This window comes from Alexandromys fortis, unplaced genomic scaffold, assembly GCF_014885135.2.
Source record: "Alexandromys fortis isolate MF-2015 unplaced genomic scaffold, M_Fortis_MF-2015_v1.1 scaffold_44, whole genome shotgun sequence".
NCBI lineage: Eukaryota > Metazoa > Chordata > Mammalia > Rodentia > Cricetidae > Alexandromys > Alexandromys fortis.
This window is the reverse complement of record NW_026067921.1, coordinates 10422539-10438029: the sequence shown is the minus strand read 5'-3', so window position 1 is coordinate 10438029 and position 15491 is coordinate 10422539. Positions and strand designations below refer to the sequence as shown.

At 51.8% G+C, this 15491-nt stretch overlaps 1 protein-coding gene across 1 annotated transcript in view; it reads left to right on the top strand.

Moving 5' to 3' along the window:
* The window catches only part of Snd1 (staphylococcal nuclease and tudor domain containing 1), a 399970-nt gene extending 384766 nt beyond the window's left edge, over positions 1-15204 (top strand). Inside the window, exons 17-24 of the mRNA XM_050141445.1 lie at positions 1430-1618; positions 7235-7376; positions 10081-10204; positions 11003-11072; positions 11853-11966; positions 13340-13543; positions 14476-14520; positions 14619-15204. Coding sequence (XP_049997402.1) covers positions 1430-1618; positions 7235-7376; positions 10081-10204; positions 11003-11072; positions 11853-11966; positions 13340-13543; positions 14476-14520; positions 14619-14684 — 954 coding nt within the window. The 3' untranslated portion in view covers positions 14685-15204. The remainder of the gene's footprint in view (positions 1-1429; positions 1619-7234; positions 7377-10080; positions 10205-11002; positions 11073-11852; positions 11967-13339; positions 13544-14475; positions 14521-14618) is intronic.
* Positions 15205-15491: the final 287 nt, after the last annotated feature.

Below are 15491 nucleotides of genomic sequence, written 5' to 3'. Positions count from 1 at the left end.
TGTCTCTGCCCCTCCGAGCCCAGCCACCTCTCTCTACTTGTGTAATGTCACCGGACACTTCCCAGCTACCCTCTCATTCCTTTTAGCCCTCTGCCACTGGCACCAGCTCAGGCTCTGAGAATTCCCAGGTATTTAGACATTCATTTTATTGCTTAATCGAGCTTGAAGCCGTTTAAATTAATACAAGTTTTACATTTAGCAGCAAAGGCTTTTTATAGTCCCCTTTAGCAGAGGAAGAACAGGGATTGAGAGAGAAGGAAGGAATTTATTGTGGTCCATTGCTTTTCTGAGGTTGGGTCAGGGCAACCTCTCCAAAGGTTGAGCCACCAACTTGGAGGAACAGAGTCTGTGCCAGCTCTGGGGTCCTGTGGATAGAGCCATTCATGAAAATGGCCTAAGACCCTCAAACTCTGCTGCATGTCTGGGCTTGTGGTAACCTATCCATTTGCCCTTATGAAGGATGACCTCTGGAGTTGCCCTGCTCCCCCAAACTGCCCATTGTGCTAATGCAGCTCCACCCACAGCCTCTGCCTTACCTGTCCTCTTTCTCCCTTCCCCCCACTTGCTTTCTGGAAGCCTGTTTAATTACCTCCATTAAACATTAATCCTTTCGGTTCTTCCTGAAAGAATTCAGTCTCCCTTTCCCCAGGGATTGGCTTGCTCCTGAGCCTGCCTTTCTTCCCCACAAGAACTGTGGTGGTTGAGGGAGGGTGGGGTGCACCATATTCAGCCTGTTTCTCCCATCACTCCTACACACTAAGCAAAGGGCCTCCTTTAACCAAGGTGAGTCAGCTGCACCCCAGGAGCTCCATACCAAGAGGAAGGGGGAAAAGAAAGCGGAATGATGAGTCTAGAATGCTATGCTCGACACAGCTGTCAGGATTGACCTAAGTGGGGGCGGCAAGGACATGAAGAAAAGACAAAACACACAGCACAGAAAAGCTGGGGTTGGGTGGCCTGAGCTCCCTGATGGAGACACCAAAGCACAGTGTGTATAGTTATTCACTGTTGAATAGGGATGCTGGGTTCATATACATACAGACATACACATACAGCTGAACAAGGAGGTAGGATTAGCTAACTCAGTAGGAGCCGTCTTCGGGCTATAAACCTGATGAGTGGAAAAGCTATGTGGAGATTTGCTGCACACTGTCAGCTTTCCTACCCACACTCAAGGAAGGCGCTGTCATCCCTGAGACTCGTGTGGAGAAGGTTTTACTACTTCCCACGGGACTAAGACATTGGGGTCCTTAACATCGTTGCACCCATGTCAACAATACATTCTCTCAAGAATTCTCTGGGTCTAGCTGCTTCTGCTACGTAGAATGAATGTAGGAGTTACTGAGGCTTGAGAGCCTTGGTATCACTCTCAACCTTCACACCTGCACCTGTGCAGAACTGTACCCACACAGCTGTCTTTTGTCCCCAGGTGGAGGTGGAGGTCGAGAGCATGGATAAAGCCGGCAACTTCATCGGCTGGCTCCACATAGATGGGGCGAACCTCTCCGTCCTGCTGGTGGAACAAGCACTTTCCAAGGTCCATTTCACTGCTGAGCGCAGCGCCTACTACAAGCCCCTCCTGTCTGCTGAGGAGGCCGCCAAGCAGAGGAAAGAGAAGGTACCAAGTACAGGAGTGTGCTAATCATTCCGTGGCATGTGCCTTTTCCTACCTCCTCCTTTCCACACACCACAGAGCCAAAGATAAGGTACCACCTTAGGCCATAGCCTTCTAAGGACCTGCAGTGGGCAGAGGCTGTCACTCTGTAAGATTCCCAGTAGTGTCCCAGACCTACAGCAGGATACTATAGATGACCCTGGAGCATTAGAAGAAATGACCAGGACACTACTGGTGAAGAGCCTGGGGTCAACCTGTCCTTCTCTGTCAGAGCCCACCAAGGGTCTGGGCAGCCCACCTCTGAATTCCCTTCTTACTGCCCTGCAGGGAAGCAGCCCAGTGAGATGCATGGAAGCCCTTAGAACAGCAGATTTACGGCCTATCTCTCTGCAGACACTGAAGAGACAGGGTGGGTCCAAAGCAGCTTTTGGAAGCAAATTGACTATTAAGGAACTCTGTGGCTTAGGAGTGGGAGCTGAGCTGACCCCCTCCCGTACTGGCCTGTCTCCATTGACTTATAGCCTACCTAATAATGGGATAAATCAGCCAGCCACCAATCTGTCAGGTCTCCTCTGTGCTTGAAGAGGGTTTCGTGGGACAACTATGCTAAACCATAAATTGTTCCAAGAATAAATGTTTCCTTCCCCTAGGGCAGCCATCTGGCCTGAAATCCACTTCCCAAAGCCAAGACACCTACCAATAAGAGTTAGGGGGTTTTGTGCCCCTAACACACTGTATTCTTCCTCAGTCCAAAGCAGCTACCTCTTGGCTCAGGACCTCCTTCCTCTTTCATTACTGGACCTAGGAATCTCTGTCCTTAGTCATCCTTTGGGAATTGGGACGGGTGTTGCCCACTTTGGTGGCAGGAGAGCACAGGTGGTCAGACTCCATAGGGAAGTGGCCCAGAAACCCAGGCTAGGCACAAGAGACTGTCTGCGGTCTCGAGGAGCTTCAGGGCATCAGAAGAAGTTCCTTTTTCCTTGCTGCAGTTCCTGCCCATTTGAAACCCCATCTCCTGAGAGTGGTGGGGAAGCAGACAGCCTTGACTTACACAGGGAAGGAGGGCGACACTCTTTATGACAGCTGAATTTAAGACTGCCATCCCTGTGTCATCTGTCTGAGGCAGGGACTGGAGGCACAGTGGATCTCCTGTTACAAGGTTCAGCTGTCCCAGAATAGATGCATAGAGGGCCAGGCTGGCAGCAGTGAGGGCCAAGGCTGTAAACTAAAGGCAGTATCTATGGGTAGGGCAGAATTCTCAGCACATGAAAACTCACTAGCAGCCTAGAAGCTGCCTCCTCAGGTCCAAGAGGGACTTAGGTAAGGTCAGGGAGTGGTATTTGGCCCGAGGGCGCTGGCTAGATTCCTTGCCAGGTACAGCACGAGGTATCCTTATTTACTGCACAGTAGACTTGTCGTTCTGTTGGTGCCACTTGATGATGCTAAGGAGTAATTACCAGTGATTAATTACTTACATGAGCTGCACATTTTCATTCCAGTCCAATTAAAATGCAGCACACAATTCTCTATCCTGGGCCACCTTCCCCGTGGGTCCCTCCCCTGCAAATCCCAGTCCACTTAGAATCTTGAGGAACCAGCCTGGCTTTCCACCTCCTAGTGGGGCTGCTTCTAGGGAGGAGCTTTGTCTGCGGAACCTGTTAGTGAGTCTCAACAGTTAGCACCTGATGGAGGAGTTTGGAGCCAAGGCACCTGGGTATCTCAGGTGACCCTAAAAAAGCCCCAACATTTCCCACTTGTGACCTCATGAGGACTGCTTCTATTATTGAGGAGTAAAGGATTATGTTTCTTTTACAATGTGCAAATGTTTATACATACAGGCTAAACCAGGAAAGGGAATGCTGAGAGACTGTGAGAGCAGGTGCGTGTAGAACCATTTGGACAATGTGGCCGTGCATGCATGCATTAGTGACTGTGTCTCTGGAGGAGCCCGAAGATGCTGAAGCCTAGGAGCTGCCTCTTTAAGACCGTTCAATACAGACTAGGATCAGAAGCTCAGTCTGGCTGGAGAACTCAGCTGCCTCCCTGCTGGGTTTAACTCCTCCCTGTGCCCTATAAGAGCCTCCCTTTCCTCAGCCCTTGGGTGTTCTGGATAGGAACAAGGAGGGAGTCACAGGTGGCAGATACCCCCCACACACACATTCTCTTCCTCTCTTCTGTCCCTTTTCCTCTCTCCCTCTTTCATCCCAGCAGGGTCTTGAACGTGGCTGGATTAACCATTGATTAGTTTTTATTGAGCTTGGCCTCCCTGCTGTGCATTTGAAGGCCTCTGCCACCTGGCTCCATGCCAGTCACACCCTTGGAACCTAGTGAGCAGGGATATTAAACAGGATTTAGATCGGAAAGACTCCAGCCTGTGAATTCCCTGTACACTTTTTTCTCTCCTGGCAGGAAGAGGGTCTGGGATTCCCTGGGAAGAAACACAAAGAAGAGAAAGGACCATGGGTACAGAAACCAGGAAGAGACAGCCCCCAATCTTGACCCATTCTGACCCATTCCTGTGCCCAGTATAATAGGCTCCTTCCCTAATGGTAGCTGCAGCAACAGGGGGTCCTAAAAAGCCCCAGGTGTAGAAGGAACCTGAGAAGATGAGACACTTGCTTTGCAGAACAGCCTGGAGCAGGCGCAGGGGAGGGAAAAGGCTAGGGCTGCAGCCAGAGCTGTGAAGCCGCACAGCAATGCTTTGCTCCAAGACAGACCAAAGAAGAAAATAGATGCTTCTTCAGCCTGGCCGTAAACCTACCGCCACCAGAGCATTAATCCACCCAGAAATGGTTCACGATCAGGGGAGACTAACTCTACCAGGCTCCTTGTGTCTGGGCCCTGCTGCCAAGACCAGACTCACATTTCCCTGGAAAACATCTTGGCCATAGGAGTCTTTTCCCAGCTCCTCCCTCTGTCAAGAGCCTGGGAGAGAAACCCTAACTCTTGTGTGTCTGTGTACACAGTTACTGACCCTTCTAGAAAAGGTCTTTGAATTTTCCTGTCACCCTCTCATGGGTCCAGGAAGAGGAATATCCACAAAGATTCTCCCATCCAAGAGCACAGCAGAGTTGTGAGCTCAAGAGACTATAGGGGCTTTTCTCCTGAGATAGCACTCTACAAGGGGACCTGTTCTAAGGGTGAGGACCACACCCATCCCAGCAGACAGACTCCATCACTCCAAAAAAGAGACTTGACATTTACCAACTCACATAGGACCACTGGCTGCCAAGTCCCAAGGATTGGCTGTGCTGCCCCCTCTCCCCTGAGGGAAACAAGGAACTGCCATTCCATAGGTAGGCATCTTGCTTTCACTGTCTTCTCAGCCCAGAAGACAGCCTCCCCTTGTCCTCCAGCCGACCTGGAGCTACCAAAACTGTGGCAGGGAGCATCTGTCGGGCATTGGTTTGCATTATTGGCAACCTCAGCTTGCTGCCCACCTGAGCCTGTGATGAACAAAGCTCCACCCCTTCTCCCCAGGGAGGGAACCCAGTGCTGTCGCCTGAGGCTCTTTCACTTGAGGACTCATTAGCAGTTTCTGCTCTCACCCTGTCAGTCTGCTCCAGATTCATCAACAGCTGAGGAGCACCCTCCCCAGCAGCCGCAGCCAGGAAGCCGGGCGGGCGGGGTAGGCTTGGTCTCTGAATGGCTCCCAGACCCAGAATTCCCTCTGTCAGCCAGCACAGAGATCTTGTCATTAGGAAAGGCTAGAGAACAGTAGGCCGAGCAGGAGCGGGAGGAAAGGGCTGCTGCAGACAGCTGAAGCGTGGGGTGCTGAGAGATGGAAGGTGAGAAGCAGGGTGCTGGCAGTAAGGGGAAGACTGCTGGGTCAGCCAGGTGGCTGGCGGTGGCTCCAGCTGTTGAAGGTAGTGGTGACAGGCTTGTCTTAGAGGCATTGTGAGTCCTATTGATCTATGGAGTTCCAAGGGCTCTAGAGGGTCTCGGAGCCCAGGCGATAAGAATGACTGGCTGAGTAGATACTCTGCGGCCAGAGAAGCCTACAAAAGAGCCAAAGCCTTATTTGACAGCCTGTGACGATCCCCCAAAGTCTTCTCCTAGGGAATTTGACTAGCTAGAGGTACATGGGCCTGTGAACCCTTAGCAGAGACGGAGCTGTGCATTAACAGTTCACTGCCTGCTTCTCCTGGCCAACCAGGGTGGCTGGTGCATGTCTTTAGTCTCTCGGTGCTGGGGTGAGAGCAGTGGTAGTCATGATGGACACAAATGTTGGCGACTGGAGTCCGGCCACAAAGTACAGCCCCACGAGTGCCGCCGTGGAAAGCACTTCTCTGTGTAGCAAGTAGTAAACTTAGGCCTACATGGATCTTAACCACTCCCATTAGCATCCCCTAAACTCAGAAAGCTCACATTGCTTGCTTCTCCTTCTGATAGAAAAGCACACACTGATGCCACATAAAAGGCCGAAGCGTAAACTTGGGGATAACCCAAGCAGGTCCATAATTGCAGCCTACCTGCCCTTCCGCTCCTTCCAGGGGCCACCCAAGAATCTACTCATTAGCTGAGAATATCGGTGACTGTATGTTAATGTTCTAATCAAAGGAAGTAGACCAGGAGATGACTTGTTCAAATCAAACACAAGGTAAAGGGTAACAACCCCTGCCTTCTAAGCTTTTCCCATATGGAGCCCTGTGCTGCCTGCTGCCTCCAGGACACCCGGCCAGCACCAGGCACCTACGTACCTGTGTACCTCAGTTTCCCCATTTACAAAATTGGAATAGTATTATATTCATTCAAAAGGTTGTGGTGAGGCTCAAATGCATTGATCTTTGGAGAATGCTTAGGTGCATGGCACCAGTGAGCATGCAGGTTTCTGGCTAATACTAAACCATTCCTTTCCCTCTCTGTGTGTCTTCATGATGCCACATGTGGTCCTATCCCCTGACTCCCCAGCCGCTTCCTGCTGCTCAGCTGGAGAGCCACCTCCCGCCCCTGCTCTGACAGGCCTCACTACTTGGCTAATCTCCTGGCCGCAGGATTGGACTTGACGCGCTGTCACGTCGAATCAGCTTCTGAGCTGCTGCAGCTCTGGCTCAGGACTTGGGGAAGGAAGGAAGAGGGGGAAGGGTGGAGAGGGGTGGCCGAGCCTCTAAGCTGAGGTCAGAGCAACCTGCTAGAGGTGAGTGGCTCAGAGCAGAGGAGATACAGTTCTGCACAGAGACAAGTGCCCCTCTCCCCTCCACAGCTTGGAGAGCCTGAGGAAGGGGGGTAGCCACAGGAGTGACCTTGCAGAGTACTATGGGAGGGGAGGTGGAGATCTGAAACCAGAGGAACTGAGCAGGCAGCCGTGGCAGCTCAGTGGTGGGATCCTCACGTTCTACTATGCATGGGATCATCTGAAACTTGGTTTGGTTTTGGTTTGATTCTCCCCCTAGCTCTTTAGATTATAATTTAATAAGCCTGGGGTGAGATCCTGGAGCTTTGTTTTTGTTTTCCGAGACAGGGTTTCTCTGTGTAACCCTGGCTGACCTGGAATTCGCTCTGTAGACCAGGCTGGCCCGGAACTCACAGAGATATGCCTGCATCTGCCTCCCTGAGTGCTGGGATTAGAGAATGACCCCATTTACCCAAAGCCCCTAGCTGATGTCCTTCCTCCCACAGGTCTGGGCCCACTACGAGGAGCAGCCTGTAGAGGAGGTGCTGCCTGTGCTGGAAGAGAAGGAGCGCTCCGCCAGCTACAAGCCCGTATTTGTGACTGAGATCACGGACGACCTGCACTTCTATGTGCAAGACGTGGAGACTGGTGAGTGACTATGTGCTGAAGCCTAAAATGCTGATCCCAGCATGGGAGCCCAAGAGTTCCAGACTCTCTCCCAAGGAATGTACAACTGCTACTGCTCATGTCTCCATGTCTCTGGGCCTAAGGGGCACCTCAGAAACTCACAAGTGAGCCTTGGAGTGGACCTGGGGATGTGGCAGGCCAGGCAGGTCCTCTGAGGACAGGTGACATTACAGATTCATCTGGGTGGCTCTCTGAGACTCTTAGGTAATGCTTTTACTCCCAGACACCCCTGGCAGGGCTGGGCATGAGGATTTGTTGCCTGAGTATGTCAGGAATCATGGAGTAGATTGTCTGATGTGGTCAGGGATCCCTGCTTATTAGGGCAAACTAGAGCCTGCCCCTCTCTCTCTTTTTCTCTCTGTGGGGGCTTCTACAGAGGTTAGTATAGAAGTGTGGTGGCCAGTTTCCATGGCAACAAGCAGGCTCTAGGGTAAGCTATTCCCTGGCAGTCTTTGTGAAATTTCTTCTCCTCTCTCCTATCCTCTGTCTGCCTCGGATGGCCAGGGTCCCCATCCAGAGACGTCAGATTTCTAGAGGGCATGGAGTAACAGCCACATCCGCCTCTCTTACTTCCCTAACCTCCCTCCTCTTCATGGGGCTGGGGTCAGTTCTTAGGGCCTCCTTTGGGTCCAAGGAGCAAAATCCTGGCAGTGGGGTGTGCAGATCTGGGCAGCCCCAGGATGGCAGGATAAAGTTTTTGCCTCACTTTCTCCATCTTACTCCCAGAGCTGCTTTGGTGGCGGTGTCATTTCACTAAGGAAAACTTACCTGTTCCTCATCCTGGTCTGATTCACCTGAGAGCTCCACTAGGAAGGACCACCTTCCCTGGCCCATTGTGTTCAGAGGCACAGCTTGACAGTACCAGCTTCTATGCGACTCCCTCAGTTGTCTCTGGCCGCTGTAGGAAGCCGGGATGCTTGGAGAGAATGGTGTCCAAGGCAGAAATAGGAGAGAGAAAGGGCTAGAAAAAGTCCATATTCCTAGAATATTGTCACTGGCCTATCGTAATAAGTACCAGAGAGAATGCTGCTGGCTCTGGTAAATACATGAACAAAATCTGTACCCTCCTTCTCTGAACCATTTGGGCTCCTCAAGGCACATCCTCTCACCTTGTCCCCTTCCTGCTGAAGCTCATCTTCACAAAGGATCTGACAAAAACATGAGCTGCAAGTGACCAATCAGACCCTATCTAAGGACCTCCAGGAGGCTGTGCTGCTGGCAGGAGGCAGGAGCCTGTTTCTTTCTGTTGCCTTGGAACCCAGAAATCCAATAAACTACAAGTAGACCAGTTCAGGAGCACCTGTCAATGTGAAGGCTGCTTCCCAGTCCCTGGAGCTTGGGGATCTGTGAGCAAGAACACTCTGGAGGAGCCCAGAGGCCTCACCACTCACTTGAATGAATGCCAGGACTGTGGGTGCACATTAGCCTAAGAAGAGGACATGTGTGCATATGCAGAGATCATTTCAGTATGGTCGGATTAGTAAGCGCCATGCATGCACTGGGAATCCTACCAGGCCTCTGTGCAAGTAAACAAACAAGTGAGCTGTGGTCTGTGCCCTGAAGGAGCTCACAGTGTAATGGCAGAAACATAAACACAGACAGGGAACTTAAAAGGCTGATGGTGGCAAGTTTAACCACAATAAACATGTGTTCTGCACCTGTTACAGTGGAGCTCAGCCCTGAAGGGAAAGAAGAATGCCAGCTCTGTCCTCACCTATGAGGTGGAAGAGAGCAAGGAGGCTGTGAGGGTGAACTAGAATCTGGGCCAGCAGGGCCATAAAAGGACAGTCCCCAGGGGACTGATGCCTGGCAAAGCAGGGTAGGGAAGGCACTGTAGGAAGGAGCCAGAGAAGGAAAAGGAGACCTTGGGCAGTGCCAAAACTGGTCAAGGAGCTATAGGTAAGCAGCAAGGGCTGGCTGACCCTCTGCCAGGAATACTGGGCAGGAAAGTGGGGCGCTGCACCCTGCTGAGAAAAGGTAGAAAGGGGACCCCAACCTGGCAGCACCGGAAGTGCTGTTCAGCATGAATTTTACAGAGTAGCAAGGGCCAGGGTGCCTGTTTGAATAGGTGGAGCCTCTATCCCTACTCAATTCCCCCTCATCTTTCAAGGCTCTGATTCTGAGGTCCTTTCCTATCTGTGGTTATAAGGAATCCATCCTTTTGCCTCCAAGAGACACTGGGCAGACTGGCTCCTGCTAATCATGAAATCCAGCTGTCTCTTTTAAGACATGGGGTGTAGGCTAACAGCTCTTATTCTTGAAGCTGCTCACCCTTGCTCAGTATCCGTTTGCCTACCTACTTCTTCAGTCAAGACCTAGCCACAAGGAATGTACCTCATTGGTACACTTCTAGGATGCACAGGCCCTGAATTACATCCCTAGCACTGGGAAAAGAGTTTAGAAGGCCCAAGTACATTCTCCAGGGCTCCTGCGCCGTGGCCAGTATATTAGAAAGGTGTTTGCATGCAAGGCCTGAGATATAAGCAAGTCATCAGTTCACATTTGAATGTGGCTGGCGTGAAGCTGCTTGACTGGGAGCCACAAAGGGCTGCCCTGTATTGGCTGAGGTAACCAGTGCTTGGTGCCCTCTGGAACCTCATGCCATACTCAGTCCCTGGGTTCACCCAGAAATCAGGCCCCAAGTTTCACTGCCCTTTTTCTACAGGCACCCAGCTGGAAAAGCTGATGGAGAACATGCGCAATGACATCTCCAATCACCCTCCTGTCGAGGGTTCCTACGCCCCCCGCCGGGGAGAGTTCTGCATTGCCAAATTTGTAGATGGAGAATGGTAAGCCACATGGGCCAACAGGGCAACTGGGATTATGCAGGGTGGAGAAGCAGTCTAGGGCCCAGGCCTGCAAAGCTGCTATTAAGTGGCAGGCATTTGTACAGCATCCGCTTTCTCTTGGGTCGTTGGTGACAGCCTCTACCAGATCTCCAGGGTATCCACCTTCAGTCAGGGAGAAGGGGTACTGTCATCCAGCCAGCCTCCAGAGATTGTAGGATAAAGTGGTACCACTCCCCCTTTCCTGGGGACACCAGGATAGTAAGACTGGTGATTGATACCCTCCAACCCAGCCCGCACTCCTCAGAGAGATTTGTTCACAGTGAGCCCGGACCTACCAGCCAACCCTGCACCTCTGCTGTCTCAGATACAAGCAGCAGCACTTCCAGGCCGGAAGGTCACTCATGTATGATCTACCAAGGGTAGAGCCCATGGCCTGCCCTGGGTGACGAAGTGACTTGGATGTGTTCCCTGCTGCAGCCTCCCAGACAGATCTGCCGGCTAATTACAGCTGCTGTTTAGTGCGCTGGGCTTAAACAGCAGGCATCAATCTAGTCATTACTCTTGTTGCTTTATGCCCCAAGGACACATTAATCTGCTCCACATGCTCCCTTCTCCCTCCTTGCTCCCAGCCCCACTCCGACTCCTACAGATGCTGTCCAGAGCTCCCTAAGCCTGGGCCTCCGTACCCTGAAAACTGACCTCTATGACCCCAGAGACCCTGGGCAGGAAGTGCTATGTCCCAGGGATCAGGTTCCTGGCACTACGATTCTGCAAACTCTAACCATGATGCCATTGCAGGTACCGCGCTCGGGTAGAAAAAGTGGAGTCCCCTGCCAAAGTGCATGTCTTCTACATTGACTACGGCAATGTGAGTGCTGGGGACCAGGGTGGAAGACAGGCAAGGCAGAGACTATCAGGCTTTTGGTAGGTCCCTTAGTCAAGTCCATCTCATCTCTCAAAAGTCCTGCATACTGATGAGACATACACATTGGGTACCTCTGCTCTTCGTAAAACAGGCCAGGCCCCCTGAACTACTAGGAAGTACAGGTAGATGTGGCCAGAGGCCTTCAAACACGAATAGATCCTAAGGAATTTGACGCTTCTGAGGTGTGGCAGTGCCCATCTACTGTCCTTTCAGCCCTCAAAGATGAGCTATGAGGATCTGCTAGCAGAAAGTCCAGGTCTGGGACCATACTGGGTACCTGGAAGTAGACAGTAAAGCAGTAGCTGGAGTGGCTCCAGGTACCTGGGCCAGAACCAGAGGCATGCCCAGCACTGTCAGGACCCTTCCTGATGTGAGCACCCTCCCCTAGGGAGTACTAGACAGGGAGCCCATGTGGCAGAGAGAAGGGTACTGAAAGGAAGGGGGGTGATAAGGTAAGCCCAGTGTCTCCATGATTATCTTAACTGCAGGGAGCCTCTGGGTATGCCAGTACCAGGCCCAGAGCGAGCAGGCATGGAGTAATAGCTGCCCACCGGCAGCTGGTTTACCAACTAGAAAAGCCTAGGAGATTAGCAAAATGGAACTGAGCCAGACAAGTGGGAGAGGCCCAAAATAAGTTCCCGGCAGCCTGGTACAGAGGGTTATCCCCAAAGCAAGTGACATCACTGGGTGTGTGATGGTATTGTCCTGCTGCTTCCTCTATAGAGAGAGATCCTGCCATCTACCCGCTTGGGTACCCTGCCACCTGCCTTCAGCACTCGTGTGTTGCCAGCACAAGCCACAGAGTATGCCTTCGCCTTCATCCAGGTGCCCCAAGATGTGAGTACAGGCTCGTCCTCTTTTCAGGGGGACCCACAGACTGACATAGCCATTGCTGCAGGCCCCTCAGCCTGGGAAGAGAAGTTGGAAATGTGTTTTATGATAGCAATTCGGTTTGTTCTTAAGCACTGGGTGGACCTGGTGAGTTACATTGCACTTGGTATAAAAACTCCATCCCCACAGCAAGAGAGAAGGGCCTGGATACTGTGGCCTTGTGTGTCCTGGCAAGAGATTATTCTCTGTATCTCAAGTCAGGTAGAGAAGCAACAGCTTTTTAACCAAAATATGTTGTGGTCACATCTACTTCTGATAGCTTTGTAAGTGGGGGGTAGACTGGAAGGAATGGTTGGAAATGGTCCTGACAATCTAGGCTAGAGATAAGGGCAGGACCACCTGGGAAGGGGGGGGGGGTCTCAGAAACACACGGTAATATCAGAGAGGTGGGACAAGGTGGGGAAGCTGATGTGCACTGAATCCTGACATGGGGATGTGTTGCTGCTGGTCAAGGGAAAGGAGGAACAGTTTGAGGAACTTGGAGGATCCCCAATGTGCTACACAGGGTCCAATATAGAAGAAAGATCACGCCTAGAGTTGTGGATTTAGACATTAGAACTGTGGGAGCTTTAAGATAGTGCAGAGTAATGTGAAAGCTATGTCAGGGAGGGGGAGAGAAGAGAGACTTGGGGGTACAGGCAAGGTGGGGCAAGGAGCCCAGAGGCAGGGGGAAGGGAGGATAGTAGAGTCTGTACCCAGAATTGTAGTGGCCCCAATTCCCAGGAAGAGAGAACCAGTCAGTGGCATCTGCCCCCTCACCCCACCCCAGGGAGCTCCAGTGAGTAGACTGAGGCTTCATCTTTGAGGAGGTGCCTGGTACTCAGAGCAGCACGCCTAGGTGCTGCCTCCAAGGACAGGGTGCTGGATGCAGGTGGGAAGGTAGGAAGCACCTTGTCACAAAGTGTGCCAACGGGAAAACATCACAGACGGTGTGGGCAATGCCATGGAGAGCTGGGGAGCGCCTGTGAGGATGGGGAGATGAGTGACTGGGCAGCATCGACATGGGAGGGCCTACATGCTGAGCAAGACCACAGAAGTTTACAGAGGCCTGAGCGACAATCACTGGACAAATTTTAGGCAGAAAAGGCCACTTCCCTCAGAGGCATAAGGTGGGTAATTATAGTCCAAAAGTTGGTGGTAAGAATGGCTCATGTGCAGTTGTTTGTGGTAGAGGAAGGGCTCCTTCATATCCAGGAACTGCTTGTCACTCACAGAGACCTGAAGGGAGGAGGTCCAGGGACAGACAGCCTGGAGACCCAGGCAGCTCTTGTTTGGCCTTCATACATCCCCCTCACTAACATGGCTATATCCCTGTCCAGGAGGACGCGCGCACAGATGCTGTGGACAGTGTGGTGCGGGACATTCAAAACACTCAGTGCCTGCTCAATGTGGAGCACCTGAGCGGCAGCTGCCCCCATGTTACCCTGCAATTCGCGGATTCCAAAGGCGATGTGGGGCTGGGCCTGGTGAAGGAGGGACTGGTCATGGTGGAGGTGCGCAAGGAGAAGCAGTTCCAGAAAGTGGTACGTGATTTGGAGAGGGGCTCCCCATCCTGGGAGCAGTGTTCACAGATGAGGGACTGGGGACTGTACCCAGAGCCAGTGCAGAAGCAGGGAATCCACCAGCCTCCAGTCCTGCTGGGGAAAGATAATGGATTTGGGTTTGCTGGGGTTTTTAAAAAATCTAATTAAAGCACAAATTAATTAGCTGTGGGTTGGCTGAGAATGCAACTGCAAACTAAAGCAGAAAGTTCCCTCTGCAGGTGCCCCAGTTGACAGACTAGGGAGCTTTCCTAGGGGATGCAGAGGGTCAAAACCTGTTTCCCTCCCGGTTCTTTTCTCTAGCATGGCGCCTCCAAGTCCTTTTACCCAGGACCACCCATAGCCATGTTCCAAAAGAATCCATCCCAAAGCTCCTTCAGCCCACAGGTCCATGTGGTGTTTTTGGTGGTTTGTGGGTCAGAGGCACTGGCTATCTTAATGTCCTCACATGAAGCTACTCGTAACGGCTCTGATATCCAGAAATTCCTTTGCCAACATCATGATGATAAACACTTTCTATGAGTTCACTCTCTAATGAGAACAGACAAACCTTACCTCTACTTTGTGGAATTTACATTCCAGCATGAGACAAGGAAAATGAACATAATTAATCAAATCAAATGCTGCAAGTTGATAACTGTGGAGGAAAGGAGGAAATAGAAGTCTAGTCCAGAGGATGGGGGGAGGGCGTTGCATAGTTTTAAATGGGGGCCGTCAGACATGGTAGGAAGAAGGTGGTGTTTCATCAGAGACTTACTTGAGGGCTGGGACAAATAGCCAGGTGGACATGCAGGGAGATGGATTAGCCAGTGTCGGGTTGAGCAGTTCCAGACAGCAGTGTGACTGTACCCTGCAGCAGCATGCTTGGTTGCTCCTAGTTGCTCATTTGAGAACACCTCCATCTTGTCCCGCAGATCACAGAATACCTGAATGCCCAGGAGTCAGCCAAGAGTGCCAGGGTGAGTTCTTGCCTGGGCTCCTGGAGGTGCTGAGGTGTGGCTCCCTTGGGCCCCAGACCCTGAAGAACCATGTTGTTCTGTCTTCCTCTCTCTCGCAGCTGAACCTGTGGCGCTATGGAGACTTCCGAGCTGACGACGCCGATGAGTTTGGCTACAGCCGCTAAGGAGAACTGCCTGGCCCCAGCACCCCGATGCCAGACCCTTTCCCTCTGCCAGGAGGCCGTTTTCAACTCCAGACCTAGCTGAGGGAGCATAGATTGGGTCTAGCTTTGCTTCAGTGTACAGAAGCCTCCTGTGTGGTGGGTAGCATTGCAGCTGGGGTGGGGAGCCTGAGGCTTGCTGGAGCAGACCATCACAGTGGCGCTGCCGTCCACAGTCTCTACCGGATGATTTTGTATTTTTATTTGAGGGTTTGTGGGGGTTTTTTAATTGTCTTCAAATCAGGAAAGAACCATGAATGACTTTGTCTTAGTGAAGGGGATAATCGTGGCACCTGAGGCAGCTCCCAGTTGGCACCCACCTCTACCCCAGACCACCCTTCTTCCCAGACTCCGTCCAAGTGTTGATTATGTGACTTCTGATACATCCATTCTCAAATTCCAGTGTGTCCGCATCTGCCCTCTCACCAGCCTGTTCTGTATTTAAAGCTTTGAGACCCAATAAAATAGTACCTGCTGTCTGCAACCCTTCAACCCTTACTGTTACCGTAGTGCCAGAAGACTGGATTCTTGGCCCCAGCCAGGAGGAGGTCTGGTGGATACCACAGCCATTTTGCGGAAAAGCAGACATCTAAGACTCACTGCATGTGACTGTCCTCCAGGACTTCAGCTTCAGAGTAGCATGGCCTGCAATGCTAGATCGTCCCTTGGGTTCATCCACAGCCTGAGCCCAGCAAAGACCCCAAAGGAAGCCAAATGAGAAGTCCCCAGTTCCTGCTGTGAGTTTACACTGGATAAGAACAAGCTGGGCCA